Source organism: Hemibagrus wyckioides, linkage group LG12 (genome assembly GCF_019097595.1).
Source record: "Hemibagrus wyckioides isolate EC202008001 linkage group LG12, SWU_Hwy_1.0, whole genome shotgun sequence".
In the NCBI taxonomy this organism is placed as follows: Eukaryota; Metazoa; Chordata; class Actinopteri; order Siluriformes; family Bagridae; genus Hemibagrus; species Hemibagrus wyckioides.
The window spans coordinates 2,466,050-2,491,557 of NC_080721.1; the positions used below are offsets into that span (position 1 = coordinate 2,466,050).

The 25,508-nt window shown below is 39.6% G+C and overlaps 2 protein-coding genes across 4 annotated transcripts; one reads left to right on the forward strand and one right to left on the reverse strand.

The window, feature by feature from the left end:
• Window positions 1-3,857: 3,857 nt before the first annotated feature.
• Window positions 3,858-11,737, forward strand: vamp1a (vesicle associated membrane protein 1a). The gene is made up of 6 exons (XM_058404960.1): window positions 3,858-5,272; window positions 5,441-5,475; window positions 5,826-5,955; window positions 7,013-7,171; window positions 8,302-8,353; window positions 10,486-11,737. Coding segments are annotated over exons 2-6 (360 nt in total). The 5' UTR covers window positions 3,858-5,272; window positions 5,441-5,473; the 3' UTR covers window positions 10,503-11,737.
• A 5,345-nt stretch (window positions 11,738-17,082) lies between these two features.
• si:ch211-288g17.3 (chromosomal protein D1) lies at window positions 17,083-24,823 on the reverse strand. 3 transcript variants are annotated; one of them, XM_058404957.1, is made up of 2 exons: window positions 24,692-24,823; window positions 17,083-21,110 (listed from the first exon to the last, which is right to left on the reverse strand). In XM_058404957.1, exon 2 carries the CDS (start codon window positions 21,037-21,039, stop codon window positions 19,750-19,752), a length of 1,290 nt encoding a protein of 429 aa, XP_058260940.1. In that variant the 5' UTR covers window positions 21,040-21,110; window positions 24,692-24,823; the 3' UTR covers window positions 17,083-19,749. The 3 variants fall into 3 exon arrangements, with proteins under 3 accessions (XP_058260940.1, XP_058260939.1, XP_058260941.1); XM_058404956.1 differs by having other exon boundaries at window positions 24,684-24,809; XM_058404958.1 differs by having other exon boundaries at window positions 24,688-24,807.
• Window positions 24,824-25,508: the final 685 nt, after the last annotated feature.

The window sequence follows — 25,508 nt, forward strand, 5'->3', positions numbered from 1 at the left end:
ATGGAAGGTGAGAGGAGCCCATATTGGTATTTTAACACAAAACTGTTACAGGACACTTCGTTTTGTAAAAATTTTAAACTGTTTTGGGAAACTTGGCAAATGCAAAAAAGTTACTACAACAATATCATTCAGTGGTGGGAGATTGGAAAGGTGCAAATACGGGTCTTATGCCAACAGTTTTCCTCTCATCCAACCAAAAAGTTAAAGATGCTGATACAGAGTCTTGAGTCTGCCATCGAAGAAATTGAAGGAAGGATGATGACACAGAGTGGACATGAGCTGGACACTGCTATTGCTGGGAAAAGGCAATAGCTCTCTACTACAGGACAAAGCAAAAGGGGCTCTTGTTAAGGCACGCTTCACTCACATTGATGGTCCCACAAAATTCTTCTTCAGTTTGGAGAAAAGGACTAATCACGATAAGCAGTTTGATGAACAATGAAGGTGCTGTTAAGTCTGATCCGTCTGAAATGAGAAAATTAGCTGTTGATTTTTACTCTGAACTCTACACAGCTGATGAATGTGATCCACAAAGTCAATCTGAACTCTTCCAACATCTCCCAAAGCTTACACTCACACAACAACAGGATCCGGACGCTCCTTTAACATTTGAGGAAGTTACAAAAGCTGTGCAAGAACTCTCCCCAGACCGGAGCCCTGGGCTAGATGGACTTCCCTCAGAGTTTTACAAGGGATTCTGGATTATTATCGGAAAAGACTACTTTGAAATGCTGTTGACTTCCACACAGACCGGATCTTTCCCGAAAAGCGGTAAGAGAGCAGTGTTATCACTACTTCCCAAAAAAGGTGACCTCAGCTACTTAAAAAACTGGAGACCTGTTGCACTAATGAGAATGGACTATAAGATTTTTTCTAAATGTATCACAAACAGGTTAAACAAGTTTATGTGTTTTTTAATTAAGATGGACCAGTCTTACTGTGTTCAGGGAAGATCTATTAGGAATAACTTATTCTTGATGAGCGAGGTCCTAAACTATGCCATGAATAACAACATTGATTTAGGAGTAATTTCTCTAGATCAAGAGAAAGCATTTGATGGAGTGGACCATGTTTATCTGTTTGAACTGTTAAAGGCTTATGGTTTCGGGGATGTTTTCATTTCATGGGTCAGTCTTTTGTACAATGGTGCTGAGTGTATGGTGAAGGTGGCTGGGGGGTTGAGTGTACCCATAAAAGTTCAAAGGGGAATAAGGCAGGGCTGTCCTCTCTCTGGTCAGCTCTATAGCTTGGTTATCGAACCCCTCCTTTGTAAGTTGAGAGTTGGGCTTGCAGGTCTACATATTGAAGGCTCACAAAACACAAACTTTGTAAAACTGTCTGCTTATGCTGATGACCTCACTGTGATAATCAGAAACAGCCAAGATGTACACTTTACTCTAGATAGTCTCCAATGCTATCAAAAGGCCTCTTCCGATAAAATAAATTGGACTAAAAGTGAGGCTTTATGGTGTGGCTCAGGAAGAGGAGATAATAAGAATAAAATGCCACTGCTGCTTAGTGGTGTTCAGTGGAGAAGTGATGGGTTTAAATTTTTAGGAGTGTTTTTAGGATCTGAGCCATACATGGACAAGAACTGGGAGGGTTTAGTGGAGAAAGTGTGTGCTCGGTTATCTAACTGGAAATGGTCGCTTTCCCAGCTGTCCTATAGGGGAAGGGTCCTGATAGCCAACAAGCTTATTGCCTCAGCACTGTGGCATAAAATGGCCATACTGGACCCTCCTGCTGTTGTCATCAAGAACATTCAGAGGCTTCTAGTGGACTTTTTTTTGGTCAGGACAGCATTGGCTCAGGGCACCAGTGCTGTATCTGCCTGTCCATGAAGGAGGCCAAGGACTGATCAATGTGGAATGCAAGATCACTGCTTTCAGGCTGCAGGCTGCACAGAGACTCCTGTATGGGTAAGATGTCAGCTGGACTGATGTGGCCTGTGGACTCTTAAGAAGTGGTGGACAGCTGGGACTCGATCGTCATCTATTTCTGATGGATCTGAATAAGGTGGATCTGACCGGGTTGACGCCCTTTTACAAGACTGTTCTTAAAGCATGGAGGGTTTTCACATTTTCCCATGAACAACGTCCTGAAGGTGGATCTTGGGTGAAAGAGGAACCTTTACTCTACAACCCCGAGTTCCCTGTAAAAAGCTTCTATGTGGGCTGCGATGGTAAGAGCAGGATTCATAAAAGTTTCCCACCTCTGGAAGGACGGATGGCTGACTCCTGAGGAAATTGCAGTCAAGCTTGGTAAAACCTCAGTAAGAGTAATAAATAAGGAGTGAAATTCTAGCTGTTTTACCATTAACCTTCACACAAGCTCTGCAAACAGAGCTTTCAAAACAAAGTGGCAACCAGGAAACAGTCAACTTCCCAAGACTGAAGATGAGAGCGTCTGTAGACATGTGGGAACAGGAAGAAGGAAGGCTGATGAGTTTCAAGACTCCAGAGCTAAAAGACTTTCAAGATGCCAGAAAGAAAGCTCTGTATTATATTTGTGTGAAAGTGATGCACCTTCAGTCACTGAAAGATGTACCAGACCCTAAGTGGCAGCAGTTGGCAGGACCAGGCTCTTCCCCGAAAGGGAGCTGGAGAACCCTGTATAAAGTCCCCATTGACAAGAGATCTGGTGATCTACAGTGCTGGATAATACATGGGATAATAGCTACAAACAGGTACAGGACACACCTGGATCCAATAATAAAAGACACTTGTCCCTTCTGTCATGCTTCAGAAACTGTTCCTCATTTGGTTTTAGAATGTGACAGGTTACAGCCATTATTTGATCTGTTAAAGGGCTGGTCAGAGAAATTAGGATATGGTTTCACACAGATTGGTTTTATTTATGGACCTAAATACAGCTTTAAGAGCAGAAATAGAGACGTGCTACTGAATTTTCTTTATGGACAGGCTAAACTGGCAGTGTGGTTGACAAGAAGGGCTAAAATGAAAGGGGGTGCACCTACTGATATTGTGATGACTGTGAGGGGTCTGGTATCTGCTCGCATTATGGTTGAATTTGCTTATTATAAACTGATTGGAGATTTGAATTCCTTTCAGCTCTCTTGGGGCTTGAATGATGTTCTTTGTAAAATAAATGATGATGGGTCTTTAGAAAAGTTTGTGTAAAAGGGGAAGAGGAATGATAATACTTACTGTTAGTACTGTAAAATACTGTTAGTATTTTTATTTTATTTTATTTATATATTTTTTCGTTTTACTTTTTTCTATTTATAAAATTTTATTTTATTATTATTATTTTGTTATTATTATTTTTTTTAATTATTGTTATTATGGTTTTGTTTTGTATGTATATTTGACCATCCTATTTATATATCTTAAATCTCTGCTACTGTTTTAAACTTTGGTAATTAAAGAGACCTTAAAAGTCAAAAAAGTCTCTCTCTCTCTCTCTCTCTCTCTCTCTCACACACACACACACACTCTCTCACTCTCTCAGTCCCTCACTCTCATACACACTTTCTCTGTCTCATACACACTTTCTCTGTCTCATACACACTTTCTCTGTCTCATACACACTCTCTCTCACTCTCTCAGTCCCTCACTCTCATACACACTTTCTCTGTCTCATACACACTTTCTCTGTCTCATACACACTCTCTCTGTCTCATACACACTCTCTCTGTCTCATACACACTTTCTCTGTCTCATACACACTCTCTCTGTCTCATACACACTCTCTCTGTCTCATACACACTCTCTATCCAAATAGAACAAGTTCAATGAATAAAATGTGCAGTAAAATAAACACAAAGACAAATGTCTCTACACACACACACACACACACACACACACATTGGCCCTTAAATGTGTATGTCCTCATGAAGAGACAAGTTTAATGAATATTTTGTGAAACATCTTTTTATATTATAGGTATTAAATAAATAAATATCGGTTTAGGTGAAAAAATAAAGAAAGCAAGAAAACATAGATCTGTAAAAGAAGAGAAATAAGATCTGTGGTTCGGTTAAGAATGCTGCTGTATAAGAGGAGGAGAAGAGGAGTGACTCAGCTTGAATATCGTTTCTGTTGTTTACAGCGTCATCGTTGAATGCAGAGTAACAGTTTATGACACACATCGTCCTGCCTCTCCACCGTCCTGCCTCTCCACCGTCCTGCCTCTCCTCCATCCTGCCTTTCCAAGCTTGGCATCAGATGTGGTGCACTGGCACATAGACAGTCTGCATGCAAAAGTGCGAAAAAAAGAAAGAGTTCCCTTGTTAAACTAATATACACCCACTGTCCATTTTATTTCATGCCAAGTGAGGAAGTTCTTACTGTCACATATAGCTGACACAGTGCACAGGGAAATAAAACAAGATTTCTCCAGGACCCTGATGCTACATAAAACACAGAGCTAAGGACTTAAATAAGTTGTCCTAGCCATAAGAAGTCCATCGTGTACAACCAAGCGCAAACAGACAACACAAAACACTACAGGACAGATACACAAAATAGAGCTGACTAGTGTACAATCTGAATATCACCTAGGACAGGTGACTGGAAATAGGTGACAGGTGATATTTTTCTCTGTCCCTCAGAAGTCCCTCAGGTTCCTTTGGCTGACAGGAGAGGAACCCAGTGTGTTCTTCTGCTGTTTTAGCTCATCCACCTCAAGGTCTGATGATTTGTGCATGCTGAGATGCTTTTCTGCTCACCACTGATGTAAAGAGTGATGATATGGTTTCCAGACAGCTTAAACCAATCTGGACATTTTCCTCTGACCTCTTTCTCCTCTTATCCCAGCCCATATGGAACAAACCTCCATGCCACAGTTAAAGTCACAGAGATCAGACTTTTTCTTCCTCCTGATCCTTGATGTGAACTTTCAGCTCTCATTCTAGGTCTGAATGACTTTATACACTGTGCTGCTGCCACATGATTGGCTGACCAGAATGTGCTTATTTGCATGAATGTGCAGGTGTACCGGCGTTCCTAATAAAGTGGATGGTGAGTGTAGATTTCATTTCGACCTCAAAGTAAGTCTGATCATTTCCGCTGGGTGAACTTCGCCTTTTATGGGGTTTTGTGGGCGTCTCCAGATGTGATTGCGTATGCGTTGGCATGGGGTAGCGTCTGTACTTTTGGTGCAGACTGCAGAAGAGAGAGAGAGAGAGAGAGAGGATAATTGGATGTGGTCGTGATTCGTCTCCTCAGAACCCTCCTCGTATTCGAGACAGCAGACTCATATAATTTTGTTTGTCCCAAGATCCAGACCAAGAAGTGCATCAGCTTTATTGGTAATTTTTATTTATTTTTATTCTTATTCTAATTAACGCACTGATTTATTTTGGCAAATTTACAACAGAATATTTATTTAGTATAAGAAAGACTTTTAGGCTTCTAAGTAATAATACATCTCTCTCTCTCTCTCTCTCTCTCTTACACACACACACACACACACACAGAGTGTATCCTGGTCTTAGGCACGTTATTTCAATATGTAAGTATGCAACCTTTTCTATTACTTTAACATAACAGATCGATATTTTGTGTATAGAATGCTGGTTTCTTCTGTTTTTTTTTTCCTTTTAGCAATGTCTAACATCTATCAATAATAAAATGACAAATGTACCGAAGCCAGACGATGCATTAATAATTACAGGAATATCCATGTGTGTTTAATTCCTCTATCTGTAGATATAGAGATTCTCTCAGTATTGCATAAGAAAATATCAGGACAACAAACACACATTGACTACACAATTAAAATCTCTTTAAAAGTCCTAATTAAAGGCTGGGTATTTATTCTGGTAGAAGTGTAGCACTTGCCATAAATCCTCGTCTCTACAGGTCTGCCCCAGATCAGGATGTCACCACTAAACCAGGAGCTCCAGACAGGGATGAAGGACAACAACCAGCTCCAGATCCAAACTTCACCACCAATCTGCGCCTCCAACACACACAGGCCCAAGTGGATGAGGTAACCACATCCGTCAGCGTTTAGACTGGCTTTTTGGTACGATCATAACCAGACCTCCATAAATGAATCACTTTGATTTAGTTTGACTCGTGGAAAGTCTTTCTGCATGTTACGTCTACAAACACTTACAAGCTGATTCATGATATAGTCCATAAACTGTTTATACTCCATCCATACTAGGAGTTTTCCTCTCAAATAATCAAACATAGTTTTCAGTTCAATTCAGTTTGTATAGCGCTTTTAACAACAGACATCGTCTCAAAGCACCTTTACAGAAGTATAGTATAGTAAAAGTTTCCTCATCATGGCACCTGTTAGTGGGTGGGATATATTAGGCAGCAGGTGAACATTGTGTCCTCAAAGTTGATGTTAGAAGCAGGAAAAATGGACAAGCGTAAGGATTTGAGCGAGTTTGACGAAGGGCCAAATTGTGATGGCTAGACCACTGGATCAGAGCATCTCCAAAACTGCAGCTCTTGTGGGGTGGTCCCGGTCTGCAGTGGTCAGTATCTATCAAAAGTGTTTTGGCAGCAAATAGGGGGGCCAACACAATATTACGCAGGTGGTCAAAAAGTTATGCCTAATCTGTGTATACATATATATAACAACCCTACTTTGATTAGGACCTCTAAGCAGAGGAGCTCACATTTCTCTCATTAAAACCCCAAATCTTTTTCTTATCTCATACATATTTCTACTGCATGCTGTTTCCTGGGCTCTTGAACAGTGTAAAAGAAAAAGTGTCAGACACTAGAAGTGGGAGCGATGCTAGCTGTACGTGAGATCATGTACAATATATGGAAGACAGTTAGGCAGTTAGCATTGCATTAAGCTGCTCAGTGACTCAGCAGTTCGTCTTCAGAAGAAGGATGGGCGAGCTCTCATGGACCCCGACATGTCCAGGAAATAAATGACAAAATAAATGGGGTAAGAATAAAACTTAAACAATTCCAGTTGCATCTGAATGACTTTTGCAGGGACGTTTGATGCTAATAACGGAATACTCCGTAGTCTATAACAAAATTTTTGTATTGTATTGGATCAATCTGCCCTCTAGGTGGTGGATATCATGCATGAAACTGCTGAAAAGTTAATAGACAGAGACAAGAAGCTGTCGGAGTTGGATGACCGGGCTGATGCTCTGCACAGCGGAGCTATGCAGTTCGAGAGCAGCGCTGCCAAGCTGAAGAACAAGTACTGGTGGAAAAACTTCAAGGTGTGTTTAACCGTATCTTTTTATCACACAAGGATCATTACACACTGTATGGGTTTCATATCAATGTAGATATCACATCCTGTGTGGGGTTTTTATTATTAATAAATGTCTTGGAAATAATAAACTCTTTCACAGAATGGATTTCAGTATCCAATTCCTTAGATTCCTTTCGTAAAAGACTCACGAATGGCCTGTGTCTCTGTTCCACTAAACCTTGGCAATTGCATTTTTATGCCTCCATCCAAAGCTCTGCCAGTATATCGTTCATTGTAAATTCATTTCCCTCTCCCTTTTCTCCTTTTACTTTCCACCACCCCACTGTGCATTTTTGCCCAAATGGCAGACTCTTATTCAGTCATGTCCCTGAATAAAGGCTGGATGACGTCACTGAATTAAAACCCAGCTAGATCTTGTGATGCAGCCACTAATGATCCGTTTTCTTTTCCTTCTCTTCGGTATTTATGGAGATTTGGGCTATTTTTTCCCCCCAAAGTGACTTAAAACTGAAAGCAGTAGCTTACGTATTTTGTAGGGGAAATTTTTCCTGCCATGGTTTGTCCCCTGAGAGGAGAATATAACTGCAAATCAGTAGGAAGTTATTTGGACTCTATTTTATGATAAAAACATTACTATCCTAATGACAGTGGTATCATTCAGGTTGACTGGGTCCTCATTCACGGGGTTCAATTGTTTGATGAGTTAAATTATGTAAATGAACATAACACAGTCGTTACATCCCAACCTGTTTTGAACATCTAAGGAGATTTTGGACTAAAGTGTTAGTCCAAACCTCTCACTGAAAGAATGATGTTTAACTCTTTAGTACAGATCCAAAGAATTATTAAATCTCTGAAGGTGAAGGAGCACTAAAACTGTTCTGCTGACTCGGTGCTTCCCAAAACCAGACTAGGAAACACTAATGGCTGTCCGTATCCTTTTTTTTTCTTTCCTTCATCCTTCATTATTCACAGGATGTTTTGCCTGATCAAACATTAAAATTAGATCAAATTAGCAGTGTTTTACAGTATGATTAATGGCTATATTACAGTTTTGATGTAAAACATTCTGGCAGAATGTATATTGTGTATACGCATGTATATTAAGTATAAATTACCTTCACCTTTTCTCAGATGATGATCATCATGGGCATTGTTCTGGTCCTCCTGGTGGCCATTGCTTTCAGTGAGTAAATCCCCTATGTCCTCTAGCCATCATTTTAACATAAATGATATAAAACAGTAAGATGTTCTAATATTACAGTGCCCTCTAAAAGTATTGGAACAGCAAGGCTAGTATTTTGGAATAAACTTCACAATCAACCGTTTGAGATTTTTTTTTTTTATCTTCATCTAGCTTTCATTTCCGGATATTTACTACTCAGTAGTCTGTTAAACAACCTAGAACTTGCCATCTTTTGTTTGAACTTATGCGATCAAAAATATAGGAACCCATGACTGACAGGTGTTGCTTGTTACCCAGGTATGTATGTTAGACTTAATGTTTAAACGATTAATAGCTCTGAATGTCTTGATTCGCATCCTGGGTTTCAACTGCATTTGTTGTTTAAAAAAAGGTTAAACCAACATAAAGACCAGAGAGATGACTTTGGGAGAAAAGCCACTTCACAAGGGCTGCACAAATCCATCCAATTTCTATACCCACTTTATTCCTAATTAGGGTCACAGGGATCTGCCCAGCACACATTGGGCAAAAGGCAGGGGTACACCCTGGACAGGTCACCAGTCCATCACAAGGCCACACAACCACACTCCTATGGGCAATTTAGAATCAACCTAATGTACATGTTTTTGGACTATGGGAGCAAACCAGAGTAGGCCCACAAGGTACAGGGAGAACATGCAAACTCCACACAGAAAGGCCCCTGCCTGTTCGAACCCAGGATTTGAACCCAGGACCTTCTTACTATGTGGCAACAGTGCTAACCACTAAACCACCATGCTACAACGAATGCCCTTGAAACACACAACAATTAGAAGAAGCTGCACTACAAGCCTGGATAAGTATCACAAGGAAGAATGCAACAGTTGATATCAGTTAGTCACTAAATTGATGCGGTTATCGCAAGTGAAGGTTATGCAACAAATTGTTAATGTTATTCACTTTAATACTATGCTAACTTTGGCTCATCGAGGTGAAAATAGTCTACCATCAAAGGTGATTAACATGTCTGGATGTAAATACTGAATTTCTAAGCCATTGTTCTTGTTCTTTCGGCTGCTCCCTGTTCAGGGTCGCCACAGCAGATCATTTGGTCCAAATTTTTCGATTTGGCACAGGTTTTATGCCAGATGCCCATCCTGACACAAACTTCCCATTTTATCTGGGCTCGGGACCGACACTGAGAGTTATCTCCTCAGTAACTGAATTTCTAAGGCAAGAAATAATATATATATATATATATATATATATATATATATATATAACAAATCCAAATAAGATGTGCACCATAGGGGTATTTTAAGGAAGCTTGACAGAAATGTTCAAAGGGTATTTGGTTGAGACTAGAGGTGTTTGTCAGGACTAGATAAAAGATGTGAGCAGGGATGAAGAAGTAGTCTGATAGTAAGCTTGCAGGACAAAGTAAGAGCATGTTCATTGTACAGTGGTCCTTCGTTTATCCTTAGGAAATGCCTGTTCAGGGTCATTTCTAATTTGGTTTAAATTAGATAACTAGTGAAAAGTTTTGGGAAATAGAACTAGATTTGTTTTTTTTTAGGCAAAAAAGGCATGTCAAACAATAATAATGATGACTCAAATGAAGTCCTACACTGTAATTCTGATCAAAAGAACGTGAAATATATTCCTAAGTGATAATGCAAAAGAGGCCATAAATAATCCAAATATACAGCCCAGTAGTTGAGGGGTGGTGTTGGGGGGTGGTGTGGTGGTTAGACCATTCACCTTCTACCTTCAGGGTTGGAGATTGGATTCCTTCTCCTGTGTGTGGAGTTTGCATGTGTTTCAGGGAATTCCATTTCCCAGTCCAAAGACATGCATTGCAGGCTGATTGGCATCGCTAAATTGTCTCTAGTGTGTGAATGGGTGTGGGAGTGTGTGTACGATTGTGTCCTGTGATGGGTTGGCACCCAGTCTAGGGATTCCCCTCTCTTGTGCCCCAAGTCCCCTGGGATAGACTCCAGGCTCCTGTGTGACCCTGTGTAGGATAAGTGGCACAGAAACAGATGGAAGGATAGTCGAGGGTTTCAGGCTTTGCTCAAGCAACAGGTAGCATCTTGGTCTGTGATATAAACTCCATCATTTTACTGGACTTTTTGTGATCTTTTTTTCCACAGTGTACTTCTACCACTGATCTGTGTACAAGCATGTGGCGAACTCAACCAGGGGAGTAAAAGTTTCACCAAAGTCCATACTGCTGTCCTTTTTCCTAACTCGTGCCTTTTATCCAAAGTGTAGTATGTTAACATGTTTCAGTTCCTCTCTCTCTCTCTCTCTCTTTCTTTTTTAATGTTCTCAAACAACATGGAAAAAAATATAACTTGACTAATCCACGACCTAGAGATGAAGAGTTAGCAGTTACCTGTGTTATTTATTGCATGTAAATATCACTTCCTGAACTATCTAATACCCACATTTCATAGTGTTCAATGTTTTTTTGTTTAGTTTTTAGTATCCCAGTTTGGCCTTCATTTCAATAAAGTGATGAAAAGCAGATGTTTCCTAGAGTCAAATGTCTCTAAACCGACAGCTGAGAGCTGTAAAGCTGTGACACACACACACACATTGCATTACCACACAGTATTTAATTCACTCAAACTAACTGCATGCTTGATTTACAGCAAAATCTACTGTGTTTTTGATGAAATCGATGGGTTAAGACACAAAGCCCAGCTGATTAACCTGCAAATAACAGATTTGTTAAAGGGATTGTGTGTGTGTGACACCAATTTGGTGTGTTTTCACCAAATATGGCTAAATGTATGGGGTCACCTGTCCATCACAACCATGTGTCTCTTTCCAAACATTCCAAACATTGGAGCTGATTCAACAGCCTCCACTCTTCTGGGAAGGCTTTAAGATTTGGAGCGAGGCTGTGAGGATTTGTGATCATTAAACCAAAAGAGCACTATGCACTGAGGAGTGTACAATCTATGGTCCAGTTCATCTCATCCCAGTTCATGGGGATGTTTTTCAGACATCATGGGAAAGGTGTACAGATCATAACAGCTTCAGAGTGCTTAAAAACTGATCATGACAATGACCTGAAACTCACAGCCAGGGCAATACTCTAGTTGCTGAGGAACGTATCTGGGAATGTCATTAAGTGGCTTTGCCAGAGCTCAGGACTACACCAAACTGGCCATATCTGGAGAGAAGTTCCTCATCCATGTTGATAGAGCTGGACATGGTTCTGCAGAGAGGACTGGAATGAGATCCTCAAATCAAGGTGTGGTGAGCTTACGGCATCCTGGCCAAGAAGACGCTGACAAGATGCTGTCAAGGGTACTTCACCAAAGGACTGTAGGAGATGGGGTAGCTTGGTGGTTAAGGTGTTGGACTACTGATTGGAAGGTTGTGAGTTTGACTCCCCAGTACTGCAGGAATGTAACACACAACCTTCCAATCAATAGGCTAATGCCTTAACAACTAAGCTACCACACCCCTTGCTAGCCCCTCTCTAGCACCATGGGTGTCAAATCTTATCTGCAAAGAGCCAGTGTAGGTGCAGGTTTTCATTCCAACTGAGCAGAAGCCACACTTGAGTCTACTGAAAGCCAAGACCAAGTTGATGAAACAGGTGGAATGAGATGTGGCTCCTGCTTGATTGGAATGAAAACCTGCATCCACATGGCCCTTTGTGGATAATCCTGGATACCACTGTGCTAGAAGATACACTATATTGCCAAAAGTATTCGCTCACCCATCCAAATAATCAGAATCAGGTGTTCCAATCACTTCCATGGCCACAGGTGTATAAAATCAAGCACCTAGGCATGCAGACTGTTTTTACAAACATTTGTGAAAGAATGGGTCGCTCTCAGGAGCTCAGTGAATTCCAGTGTGGAACTGTGATAGGATGCCACCTGTGCAACAAATCCAGTCGTGAAATTTCCTCGCTCCTAAATATTCCACAGTCAACTGTCAGCTGTATTATAAGAACGTGGAAGTGTTTGGGAACAACAGCAACTCAGCCACGAAGTGGTAGGCCACGTAAACTGACGGAGCGGGGTCAGCGGATGCTGAGGCGCATAGTGCGAAGAGGTCGCCAACTTTCTGCAGAGTCAATCGCTACAGACCTCCAAACTTCATGTGGACTTCAGATTAGCTCAAGAACAGTGTGCAGAGAGCTTCATGAAATGGGTTTCCATGGCCGAGCAGCTGCATCCAAGCCATACATCACCAAGTGCAATGCAAAGCGTCGGATGCAGTGGTGTAAAGCACGCCGCCACTGGACTCTAGAGCAGTGGAGACACGTTCTCTGGAGTGACGAATCGCGCTTCTCCATCTGGCAATCTGATGGACGAGTCTGGGTTTGGCGGTTGCCAGGAGAACGGTACTTGTCTGACTGCATTGTGCCAAGTGTAAAGTTTGGTGGAGGGGGGATTATGGTGTGGGGTTGTTTTTCAGGAGCTGGGCTTGGCCCCTTAGTTCCAGTGAAAGGAACTCTGAATGCTTCAGCATACCAAGACATTTTGGACAATTCCATGCTCCCAACTTTGTGGGAACAGTTTGGAGCTGGCCCCTTCCTCTTCCAACATGACTGTGCACCAGTGCACAAAGCAAGGTCCATAAAGACATGGATGACAGAGTCTGGTGTGGATGAACTTGACTGGTCCTGACCTCAACCTGATAGAACACCTTTAGAGCGGAGACTGAGAGCCAGGCCTTCTTGTTCAACATCAGTGTGCGACCTCACAAATGCGCTTCTGGAAGAATGGTCAAAAATTCCAATAAACACACTCCTAAACCTTGTGGACAGCCTTCCCAGAAGAGTTGAAGCTGTTATAGCTGCAAAGGGTGGACCGACGTCATATTGAACCCTATGGATTAGGAATGGGATGTCACTTAAGTTCATATGCGAGTCAAGGCAGGTGAGCGAATACTTTTGGCAATATAGTGTATGTATGCTGGTCCTAGTCTCTGTGATAGGATGTGAGAAGCTTGGCCAACAACATGTACCTGACACTTTTTTTGTCACTTTTACTAAATATTTATCCACATTTTCCACAATGTGGTCCATCCACGATCAATTTATCATAACACAAATGTCATGTGAACATAATGTGTACACTACCTTAATGATTAATTATTTTTTACATTGTATTTTTTGTCCCGAATTATTGCTTGTGTGGATGTGTGAAAAAAAATCAAAATTACAAATATATAAATAAATAAAAATGCTTAACAAAATGCCTTGAATATTTCATTTCATTTCATGTACCGCTTATCCGATCTATCCTCGGGTCACGGGGAGCTTGTGCCTATCTCAGGCATCATCGGGCATCAAGGCAGGATACACCCTGGACGGAGTACCAACCCATCACTGGGCACACACACTCATACACTCATGCAATTGCCTTCAATATACTTAAAAATAAAAAATACATAAAAATACAATTTATCAAAAATGTCATGAAAAGGCTATTTTTTAACCTTGCTATGGCTATTATAATCCCTTTCCCTATATATATATATATATATATATATATATATATATATATATATATATATATATATACACACTATATTGCCAAAAGTATTCGCTCACCTGCCTTGACTCGCATATGAACTTAAGTGACATCCCATTCCTAATCCATAGGGTTCAATATGATGTCGGTCCACCCTTTGCAGCTATAACAGCTTCAACTCTTCTGGGAAGGCTGTCCACAAGGTTTAGGAGTGTGTTTATGGGAATTTTTGACCATTCTTCCAGAAGCGCATTTGTGAGGTCACACACTGATGTTGGACGAGAAGGCCTGGCTCTCAGTCTCCGCTCTAATTCATCCCAAAGGTGTTCTATTGGGTTGAGGTCAGGACTCTGTGCAGGCCAGTCAAGTTCCTCCACACCAGACTCTGTCATCCATGTCTTTATGGACCTTGCTTTGTGCACTGGTGCACAGTCATGTTGGAAGAGGAAGGGGCCAGCTCCAAACTGTTCCCACAAAGTTGGGAGCATGGAATTGTCCAAAATGTCTTGGTATGCTGAAGCATTCAGAGTTCCTTTCACTGGAACTAAGGGGCCAAGCCCAGCTCCTGAAAAACAACCCCACACCATAATCCCCCCTCCACCAAACTTTACACTTGGCACAATGCAGTCAGACAAGTACCGTTCTCCTGGCAACCGCCAAACCCAGACTCGTCCATCAGATTGCCAGATGGAGAAGCGCGATTCGTCACTCCAGAGAACGTGTCTCCACTGCTCTAGAGTCCAGTGGCGGCGTGCTTTACACCACTGCATCCGACGCTTTGCATTGCACTTGGTGATGTATGGCTTGGATGCAGCTGCTCGGCCATGGAAACCCATTCCATGAATCTCTCTGCGCACTGTTCTTGAGCTAATCTGAAGGCCACATGAAGTTTGGAGGTCTGTAGCGATTGACTCTGCAGAAAGTTGGCGACCTCTTTGCACTATGCGCCTCAGCATCCGCTGACCCCGCTCCGTCAGTTTACGTGGCCTACCACTTCGTGGCTGAGTTGCTGTCGTTCCCAAACACTTCCACGTTCTTATAATACAGCTGACAGTTGACTGTGGAATATTTAGGAGCGAGGAAATTTCACGACTGGATTTGTTGCACAGGTGGCATCCTATCACAGTTCCACGCTGGAATTCACTGAGCTCCTGAGAGCGACCCATTCTTTCACAAATGTTTGTAAAAACAGTCTGCATGCCTAGGTGCTTGATTTTATACACCTGTGGCCATGGAAGTGATTGGAATACCTGATTCTGATTATTTGGATGGGTGAGCGAATACTTTTGGCAATATAGTGTATATATATATATATATACACTACTCACAAAAAGTTAAGGATATTTGGCTTTTGGGTGAAATTTATGGAAAATGTAAAAAGTTCAAGCCACAGTGATATTATATCATGAAAGTAGGGCATTTAATAGAAGCATGCAATGGTGATTTCCTCATCTCAAACAATTTATTGAAACCAACAACAGTGGTGGGTATACCACAACAAAAAATGTCAATGTCTCAATAATTTGTCATGTGCCCTTGACCATCAATTACAGCTTGACAACGACGTCTCATGCTGTTCACGAGTCGACTTGTCTGCTGAGGCATGGCATTCCACTCTTCTTGAAGGGCGGCCCTCAGGTCATTGAGGTTCTGGGGTGCAGGGTTACGAGCCTCTACACGGCGACTCGGCTGATCCCATAGGTTTTCTATGGGATTCAGGTCTGGAGAAAGTGCAGGCCACTCCATTTGAGGTACCCCAGCCTCCAGCAGCCGTTCCCTAATGTTGCGACCTCGATGAGCTGGAGCATTGTCGTCCATGAAGATGAAATTAGGCCTGTGTTGTTCATGCAGGGACACAATGACTGGATTAATGATGTTATTCAGGTAGTATTGGTAGTTGTATATAAACATCCTAGTTTTCTCACACAGTAAATATCCGACTTCGATAAAGTTACTGGAAAGAATTGTTTACATATACATACGACATATAAATAAGAGCATTAGTGAGATCAGACACTGACAATGTAAGAGTGAGGAGGTCTGGGGTTCAGTTGGTGTTCCAGTTTATCCCAAATGTGTTCAGTGGGGTTGAGTCAGAGTCAGGAGGTCTGTGCAGGACACTTCAGTTCCTCCAGTCCAACCTTAACACCTACACCATGTCTTTAGGGAGCTCTGTGCTTTGTGTACAGGAACATTGTCATGCTGGAACAGTGATGGGAAAAGCATTGTAATGCTACAGAATATAAAGACGTGTGAAGAAACAATTCTACATATGCGTGTGGATGGTCAAGGTGTCCACATACTTTTGGTCCTATAGTGTATGCTTTCTAATGACCTATAAATGTTTTTAAACATAATAAGGCATGATATTATAATACATAAAATTATGGTAAATGGGAAAGATTAAAAAAAAATAAAAGCTGCCATGGTTATATTTTATTGCATGTTAAATGAAATGCGTGTTAAATCAATAAACAGCAGTTGTTTGGAAGCGTGTTAGTGTCTTTCAGTGACGTCATAATGCAATCTTTTATTCCAGGAGGGTAAAACATCTCGCTTCACTCGTGAGACGAAACTAACTTCAGGTCAGAAAAGCCTGGAATTTTCAGAACTAGGTCAAAATTTGAAGGTCATGAGATCTTTGAAGATTACAATCAGGAACAAGGCTTAGAGTTGTTATGGTAAGTGGTGTGAGATTGCCCTAGCTGCACTATGAACTACATTATAGGTATAAAAATTTATAATAAATAAGATGATGCGCATTGTCCGATTCAAAGCATGGGCAAAAAAAATTCCGTAAAAACATTATTTTATTTTAAATTCGGATTCGATTTAAAGTCTAGTCAACTGTTCGTCTTATTAAAAAAAATCATTTATATTTTCTATTTTCTTGTAATCTGAAGCAGTCTCCGGCAAAAGAATTTCCTTCAGGATTAAGAAAGTTCTTATGATTTAAATTCTAATTCCATTAAAAAGTCTACTCAACTGTCCATCTCATTAAAATTGTTTCATTTACATTTATTTTTTGTAATCTGAAGCAAAAGAAAAAGTTATGATTTAAATTCTAATTCCATTAAAAGTCTAGTCAACAGTCCAGATTATTTCATTTCAATACAGATTATTTCAATGACATTTATTTTCTTGTAATCTATAGCAGTCTCTGGCAAAAAGAATTTCCTTCGGGATTGATGAAGTTATCTCATGAGGGTAAAGTGAAATATCTAGCTGAATAAAAGTCTGCGATATGGTTGAAGAAAGCATTTTATTAAAGAAAAAATATCAAATACAAGTGCTCACATTAAACAGCATCTAGTTGTTAAAGAGTACAGATTAATGTAGAAATCAAACATCAAAGAAGTTACTATAGTAGAAAACAAGCCTATGCACTTGCTGTAAAGCTAATACATCTAATTCTACGCAAAATGGTTAGGATCAGTCGTTTTAGGCAGGGTGGGGAAAAAAGTTGCTTTATATACACGTTCTACCGGGGGGGATGTACACATCTACTGTCAAAGAACAAGGCGTTTATTACCCATCTACTTCAACTAAAGTAACAACAGCAAAGTCCACAAAGGCGCAAGCTGCAGACTGGAAAAACACCACATGGAGGATATCCCACAAGTTTATGTAGAACACTTAAGATTTCAGCCCCGATGTTGCCCTCGGACACGTTTTACACTTCTCCTAAAATCATATAAAAAGGTACCACGTTCTCCGTTTCAGATGTTTAACCATTTAAACCTCTAAAGTGTGAAGAAAGAACTCCGGCAATGACGACATAACACTTGACATTTGTTGCTTTAGTAACTTTACAACCACAATCAGGGCTTAAAAATGATTTAAAAATGAACAAAAAAATTAAAACATGGGGTGGACACAAGGGGTGTTCAGGGCGTTTTTCAATCTTCTGTCCAGAGCTTTTAAAGAAAGTCTGAACACATGAACAGAAATATCACAAACATCACAGGAACAGTTTACCTTTTTTTTTTTTTTTTTATAATACATCAATCAAGAAAAACATCGCAATAAAAACTTTTTTTTTTCCTTTAGAAAACAGATGTAGGAATTTTTAATGCAGTACATAATCACGGAACCGTGAGATAATCGGAACAATCCGTTGCCTTTTTTCTGGGGGTGGGGTGGTAGTATTCACATAAAATTTGGGCAGAAATGCCAAACAAAACAATTTGACAAAACAGAACCGGAATATCAGCAACATAAAGACCGAGATTTACATATAAATATTTCTGTTCAAATGGTTAAAAAAAAAATAAAAAAATTCAACTCTGAGTTTCTAATAACTACAGCTTCTGTGGTGTAAATGTCCGTTTAAGTTTATACCCTGAAAATTAAGCAGAAATGTTTAAAGAAAAAAAAAAAAAAAAAAATTCACAATCATGAAATAAAACATCACATGGACATTCGACTCCTGCTTTCTAACAGGAATAATTTCTGAACAGAAATTCGTTTTAAAAAATGAATGATTTACAGTCATAAATGAGTAAAAATTAAGCGATCGGTAAAATAAAATAAACAAAAACACGCACCATATTTTGAATGCACGTCAGGAGACGTGGCGAGTTCGAGAAACTCCGTTTTAGCTTTGACAGAGCCGATGGGTAATCGTTACCCCAAGCATGACTCTTTGCTTTGGAAATATTCGATAATGATGATACAGATCACAGCACACACACACGGCTTTACGGAAATGTGTGTAGGCTGTGGCAGCATCGAGACTGGAAAAATATACATCTACAGTGGAGCTTGGAGCTGCGCTACGTTCCCAAAGTACTAAACCCGCTATTAAAACATCTCTAATTCATATCAATCGTCTGTGTCACCAAGCTGAACGTATTTAGAACTTACTTTTATCTGATCACGATGAGAACACGCTTTCAGAAAAGGATAAAATCGGCTGCCTGCTTCATGTTCTTCGGTCTACAGCTGGCGTGAAGATGAGCGTGAGGTCTGAAGACGGCTCTGGGGTCTTGATTTCTTTTCCGAATTGTATATGCATAATATATTGCCGATCATTTATTATTATTTACTTTGTTTTTTTTTCACAAATTTATGCATTTTATGGCGTCAAACAAATTTCAATTGAACATTTCTGCTTTAAATATAAATATATATATATCTTGAAGGACCCGTGGTTTCACGCGGCACGTTCAGGAGCTGTTGAGTGGACTGGATGGACGACGGCACAGGCTCAGGATGCAGTGATGTCTTAGCTAAAACAGGTTTGTTTGTTTTTTTTCCGGTCAAACCGCATGCCATTTTTTTTGACAAATGCTTCTAATAAAATACAGATTTAAAAGAAACAAAGAAAACAAAAACACTCCATAGATCCTGGACCAGAACTCTCTCCTCTAATGATCGTTCTTCAACATCTAGCATAAATCCTGGTGGAAATTTCCGGCTTTTTCCAAGCACGAGTGTAATTTCAGCCTCCACCGATACAGACTAGAGGAACACGTAGCCGACGTTCCGTTCGATCTCGCCGTATGAAAATTTAGCGGGCTTACCAAATGGTCCTGGAATAGCTTATTTTCCTCACCGAATAAATTTGTATAAATAATAAAAATGCTCAGTGTACTAAGATCTGTTTGGTCAGCTCTGGTCATGCAGATGATTACCCGGCTAAAAATTTGCAATTGAACATCTGCGTTTTTTTTCTTCTTCTTAAATGTCTGTTTCGATGAGGATTTATCTGAAGGTGGGGTACCACAGAGTATCAAAATAAACATTTCTTTCAAAGACATGCAAAAGCACAAGAGCTGAGCAACATGAACAAATAATGAAAAGAAAAAAAAAATCTGCATTGTTAACCTTCGGGACAAGTCAAACTATTTGTATGAAATCTGGTAAAAACCCATTCAAAAATATTTGTGCTCTATTCTTCCCAATGATTTACTTCTTTTTTTGGGATTTACCTGCTACCCTCGAGGATGAAACCTTTCTGCTGTCGACCGAAGCATCATTTAGCTCATCCTCAGCACCCTGCTCTATATTGTCTGGTTTTGCAGCACCTCCAGCAGACAGAACAGGGTTTTCTACTGCAGCCACATGGCAGCCGTCGTTCTCACTGGCCTTTTGGTCGTCAGCGTCTGGTTTACTGGAACTCTTGCTTGAGGCAAACGAGCTACGCGGCCGTTTGGGTGAGGGTTCGTCGTTTTCCTTGCTCTTTACTTCTTCTGCTTGAAGGTCTGGAAAGGCTTCGGTCTTTTTGGGACGACCCCTCTTACGAGGCTGGGCATCGACAGAGTGGACGCTGTTAGTGAGAATGTGTTCAGCCTCTTCTGTAACCGTCTTGATTTTCCCTGATCCCAGTGGTCGGCCTCTCTTTCGAGGGCTTCCGTTCTTCTCCCAAAGCAGATCTTTGACTTTGGTCCCGGAACCTGGAGGACGCCCCCTCTTTCTGGGAATTCCATCAGTCACCTGCTTCACGACCTTAACCTTGGTCCCGGATCCCGGAGGCCGCCCTCTCTTTTTAGGAGTTCCGTTTACTTCGCCTGAAATAACCTTCAGCTTTCTCCCAGAGCCTGGGGGTCTGCCTCTCTTTCGAGGAGTTCCGTTCGCATCCTGCCTGACCTGTAGCTTGGTACCAGAGCCTGGCGGTCGCCCCCTTTTCCCCGGAGTTCCTTCTGTCGGCCTTTTTACCAGAGACGGACCTGCCGGCCGACCCCTTTTCTTCTTAAACGATCCTCTTGGCCTTCCTCTCCCTCGAGGGGTGTCTCCGCCAGCTTCAGTGATCTTTAGGCTCTTCAGGTTCCCGTCAACTCTGCCGTTTTGTGAGGCCATGGATTCATATTTGCGCGGTCTGCCTCGCCCCCTTTTCTCCTTCGGCCTGTCTACAAGGGGATGGATGCGGGGTCTCCCGAGAGGCTTCGAGAGTTTCCGTTTCTTGCTCAACCTTAAAATTCTCTCTGCTTCTTCCTCTGGCGTGAGGGGAATCTTTCGCGGTCTTCCTGGGATCCTTATCTTTTTCGGACGGCCGCGTTTCTTGACTTTCGGCCTTATGACCGTCTCGGGTGAAAAGAAATCCACTCTTTTGGATGCCCTAGCGTTATGAGGTACCTCTTTCATGGAGATGACTTTTTTCTTCACTGACCCTCGTGGTCTGCCCCTGCCACGTTTGCCTGAATTGGCACTTCCATTGGCCAGAGTGTTGCTAGAGTCATCCTTGTGTTCAACCTCCATCACAATATTATTTAAGCCTTACTGAGGGTCTGGGACCTTCACCCAGGCTTGCCTTCTCCGACTGCTAATTTCTAGAAAGGAAAAAATAAAAAACTTCAGCACAAGAGTTTTTAAAATCTTTACCAAAGCCACTGCTGAATGTTCACATTACGATTAAAATCTTTACTTGGCTGCTACTAATCACACCGCTTCAAAAATCCCATTTTATAGCGTACTTGTTAATGAGATTCCATTTATTTATTAATAACAGCATGCGTTGTATTCAAATTCCTGTACATCTCTGCTGGCACCACCCTCAGATGCCTCAAATGACGGTTTCTTTCTAGCTTTAAGTGGCACGAGCCATTCCAGACCGCACCATTACACCGAACCCGTGCACTGTGGGAATAATAAACAGAAGATAACGCAGATATACCACAGTTTAGAGAAGTGCTGGGGAAAAGAAACCTCGAGTGATTAATTACAACGTGAGTGAAGTCTCACTGAAAGCCTTTCTGAAGTGGATTACTGCTCTGTGTTCGGCAATGTGAGTGTCTCTCATATCAGATGGCTTCCGTTTAACTAGTCTATAAATCCTTGTGAGGCTTTGGTTTTTATTTTTTAGAGTTGCGGTGGTTTACGTCACAGACACTGTAGGGCTCTTCATGCTGCACTTATCCCGGGGGATATTTGCACTAAACCCTGCTTTTAACACCTGACACTGAAGCGGGGTTAACACGGCTCTGGTGGTGGGAAACGATGCGGTGTTAAAACGTTACGACTAGATGCTTAGCAGTGAGAAAAGCAGTCATTTAAAGCATTATTTATCCAATCGGGCTTGACTACACAAATACGTAAATAAAGAAGAACAAGAAAGTGGTTCAGAAAAGGAAGGTCCAGCGTGAAGGGTGAAAGATTACGAAGAACCAGAATTAACTGTTAAACCCGGGTAAAGTATGAGCAGTGTGAAACCCAAAACTAACCCGGGATTCTGTTCACGCAAAGTTTACAGGAAAACTATTACAAATGTGCTTAGTAGAAGAAAAAGAGAGTAATGTGTCTGATCTGAAGAATTAAAATATCCAATAGCCAAAACTGCTGGCACTTTATATATCAGTTATATTATTTATTATTATTACTACTATATAATAATTCAATAATAATATATATTAATTACAATAATAAAGAATAACTATTAATTATTTATTATTATTATACATTTATATTTTTTTTTTTTTTTATATCAACATGACTGTAAATAAATCCATAATACAGTAACATGCTTATACAGAAAACAAACAAACAAAAAATAAAATACAGGGAAAAACGTGCTTTTATACTTGGAATTATTTCAAACTGGAAAATCGTAATCAGAGCACAAGCTTTTAAACTTCCGTCCATTTTACCAATTTATTTATTCTGATTTATTCTGATCGCCGCTGCCTTGTTACAGTCTGAGAAAGTTAAACTGCGAGTTCAACCACATGCTTTGTTCCTTTTCTATTAAAATAAAAATGAGTAACATACAAGATCTACACATACATTTTAACAAAATGTATATTTACAATTTCTGAAATAAAATAATTACATTATTCATTATATACACTTTCTCCCCTTGTGCAATTAGTCTTTTATTCAAGATTAGCTCTCTGAAAGGTTAGAAAAAGGTTTGAATTTCCCCGTCCATATTCAGGCATATTTATCATCATCATGTTCTACACATTTCTGTAAAACTTTGCACCGCTGATTCACAAAGTTACAGTGAGGTGATGAATTTTTTAAAAAGTTTTTAAAACAATATTCACATCGCTTCAAAACAGGACTAACAAAAATTCACTCGTACCAAATCCACGATATCGGCCGGGTTTTTTAACCGAGCCGCGGTTTGTTTAGATCACATTCTGCGTACTGGTTTTGCGGCATTATACTTCGAGATCATCTTTTCCACCAGTAGATGTAAATGTGTGTGTTTGTTTGAACAGTTATTCTTCTCTTTGCACCCGATACCAGAGAAACTTCATCATTTAAAATAAAATAAATAAATAAATAGTATTCCAAATCATTTTTTTTGGGGGGTGGGGATATAATTAATATTATATATATTATTATATATCTATATATATCTATATACATCTATATCTATATATATCTATATATCTATATATATATATATATATATATATATATATATATATATATATATATATATATATATATATATTAAAATTTACCATATATAGTAAATTGTAAAAAATAATCAATAAAAAGTATTCTAAATTATTAATTTTGTAAATATATCAAATTGTAAACAAATAAAAATAAATATATAGTATTCCAAATAATTTGTTTTATATATTATTTATTTTTGTTTTTATTTATAGTATATTGCAAAAAAAAATTGTTAAATAAATATAGTATTTCAAATAATTTTGTTAAAAAAATATATATATATATTGCAAATTGTAATAATAAATAAATAAATAAATAAATAGTATTCGAAATAATTTGTTGAATAAATAAATAGCAGGTTATCCACAGACACGTTTTCTTAATCAATGCACTGGATTTTTGTTTACTAATCGTCACCTGATTTTTTTTTTTTTTTTTTTATACGGCTATATGACCAACAACATCAACAGAGATGAACCATAAAGTCCACCTGTCATTTCCTGCCATCCAGGAGAAAATAACTGCAGTGTACACTGATCAACCACATTCTCTCACACCTCAAAAACAGATCATCCCTTCCTGAAGGTTTATTAGCGCCGAGGTCTTCAGCGGCAAAATAAACCGTGCAAGCTGCTCTTTTTTTTTTAATTGCATGAATTAAAATAAAAATAAATTTTAAAAAATTATGTACATTTGCACAAAATACTTTTCAGTCATGAATTAGACAAACATTTAAAATCCTATAAATACCCCACCATTATTAATATTAAGAATATCCAATAATCATTTATAACAGACAGAACAGAACAGAAATAGCCATGCATTATCATTCATTTATTAAATATATAAACACTAAAACCCATGCAAAATTATATTGCATATACAGAAAATAAAATACTCTTGTTAGGAAACATTTACCAGACCATAGTATTATTAGATTTTAATCCTTAAACTTAAAATTGCATAAATTGAATATTTTTAATTGCATTTAAAAAAAAATAAAAATAATAATTTTGCAACTTTTCCTATTAGGCTGTAATACATTTAAAAAAATTATATATAAATTTTTAAAAATTATTGGGATGTTTAATTGCAATTCTAAAATGTTTAAAAGGAGATAAAAACAGAAAGAAAGCAGAATTAAAACAAACCCGCGTGCAGACTCGCGGGGAATCCATCAACAAACTTAAGAATGATTTATTTTTTTGTTGTTATTATTGTTGTTATTATTTTTGCAAATTATTACAGAAACCCAGGAAACATGGAGAGCATTTTTTTTCTGCAAGATAATAATAATAAACCCGAGATAATAATCTGAAGCAGACAATAACAAGGTAAAGCTTTTACCTCCAGCTTGATAAAAGGACCAGGGCTAGCTTTCTGATTAGCTTTGCTAAATCGTGGCTAGCGAATTAAAACAACTTTTCTTTGCAGAAAACAGGCTCCTAGCCACTGGGCACTGATGCGGAAAGTATTGTAAAAATAACCAAACTTACTTACTGACCCTTTAAGCCAGGACAGGAGAGTTTCTTTCGCATGCACACAACAATAATTTCGATGCAAACAGCAGCAGACAGAAGGAGGCTGGCGGATGCGATTATTTGAAATCTAACGTCTTTCCGTGTCCTTTTTGTTTTGCGTGGCCGTGCGGCTTCTAGGTGAATGGCGCCCTCTGCTGGTCTGGAGGGTCGCATAATTCCGCACCTGCTGAACCTGATGATGCCTTAAACACTTCAAGCCCGGATAGATAGATAGATAGAGAGAGAGAGAGAGAGAGAGAGAGAGAGAGAGAGAGAGAGAAAGAAAGAAAGAAAGAAAGAAAGAAAGAAAGAAAGAAAGAAAGAAAGAAAGAAAGAAAGAAAAGGATGGATGGATGGATAGATAGATAGATAGATAGATAGATAGATAGATAGATAGATAGATAGATAGATAGATAGATAGATAGATAGATAGATAGAGAGAGAGAGAGAGAGAGAGAAAGGGATAGATAGATAGATAGATAGATAGATAGATAGATAGATAGATAGATAGATAGATAGATAGACACAGAGAGAGAGAGAGAGAGAGAGAGAGAGAGAGAGAGAGAGAGAGAAAAGGATGGATAGATAGATAGATAGATAGATAGATAGATAGATAGAGAGAGAGAGAGAGAGAGAGAGAGAGAGAGAGAGAGAGAAAGAAAGAAAAGGATGGATAGATAGATAGATAGAGAGAGAGAGAGAGAGAGAGAGAGAGAGAGAGAAAGAAAGGGATAGATAGATAGATAGATAGATAGAGAGAGAGAGAGAGAGAGAGAGAGAGAGAGAGAGAAAGAAAAGGAT

Bases quoted from the DNA above. Each gene is read 5' to 3' on its own strand.
- vamp1a (XM_058404960.1), top strand. The intron at 5,956-7,012 runs GTAACCACATCC...TCTGCCCTCTAG, and splicing joins CACAGGCCCAAGTGGATGAG to GTGGTGGATATCATGCATGA. The intron at 7,172-8,301 runs GTGTGTTTAACC...ACCTTTTCTCAG, and splicing joins ACTGGTGGAAAAACTTCAAG to ATGATGATCATCATGGGCAT.
- si:ch211-288g17.3 (XM_058404957.1), bottom strand. From the start codon at position 21,039: ATGGAGGTTGAACACAAGGATGACTCTAGCAACACTCTGGCCAATGGA.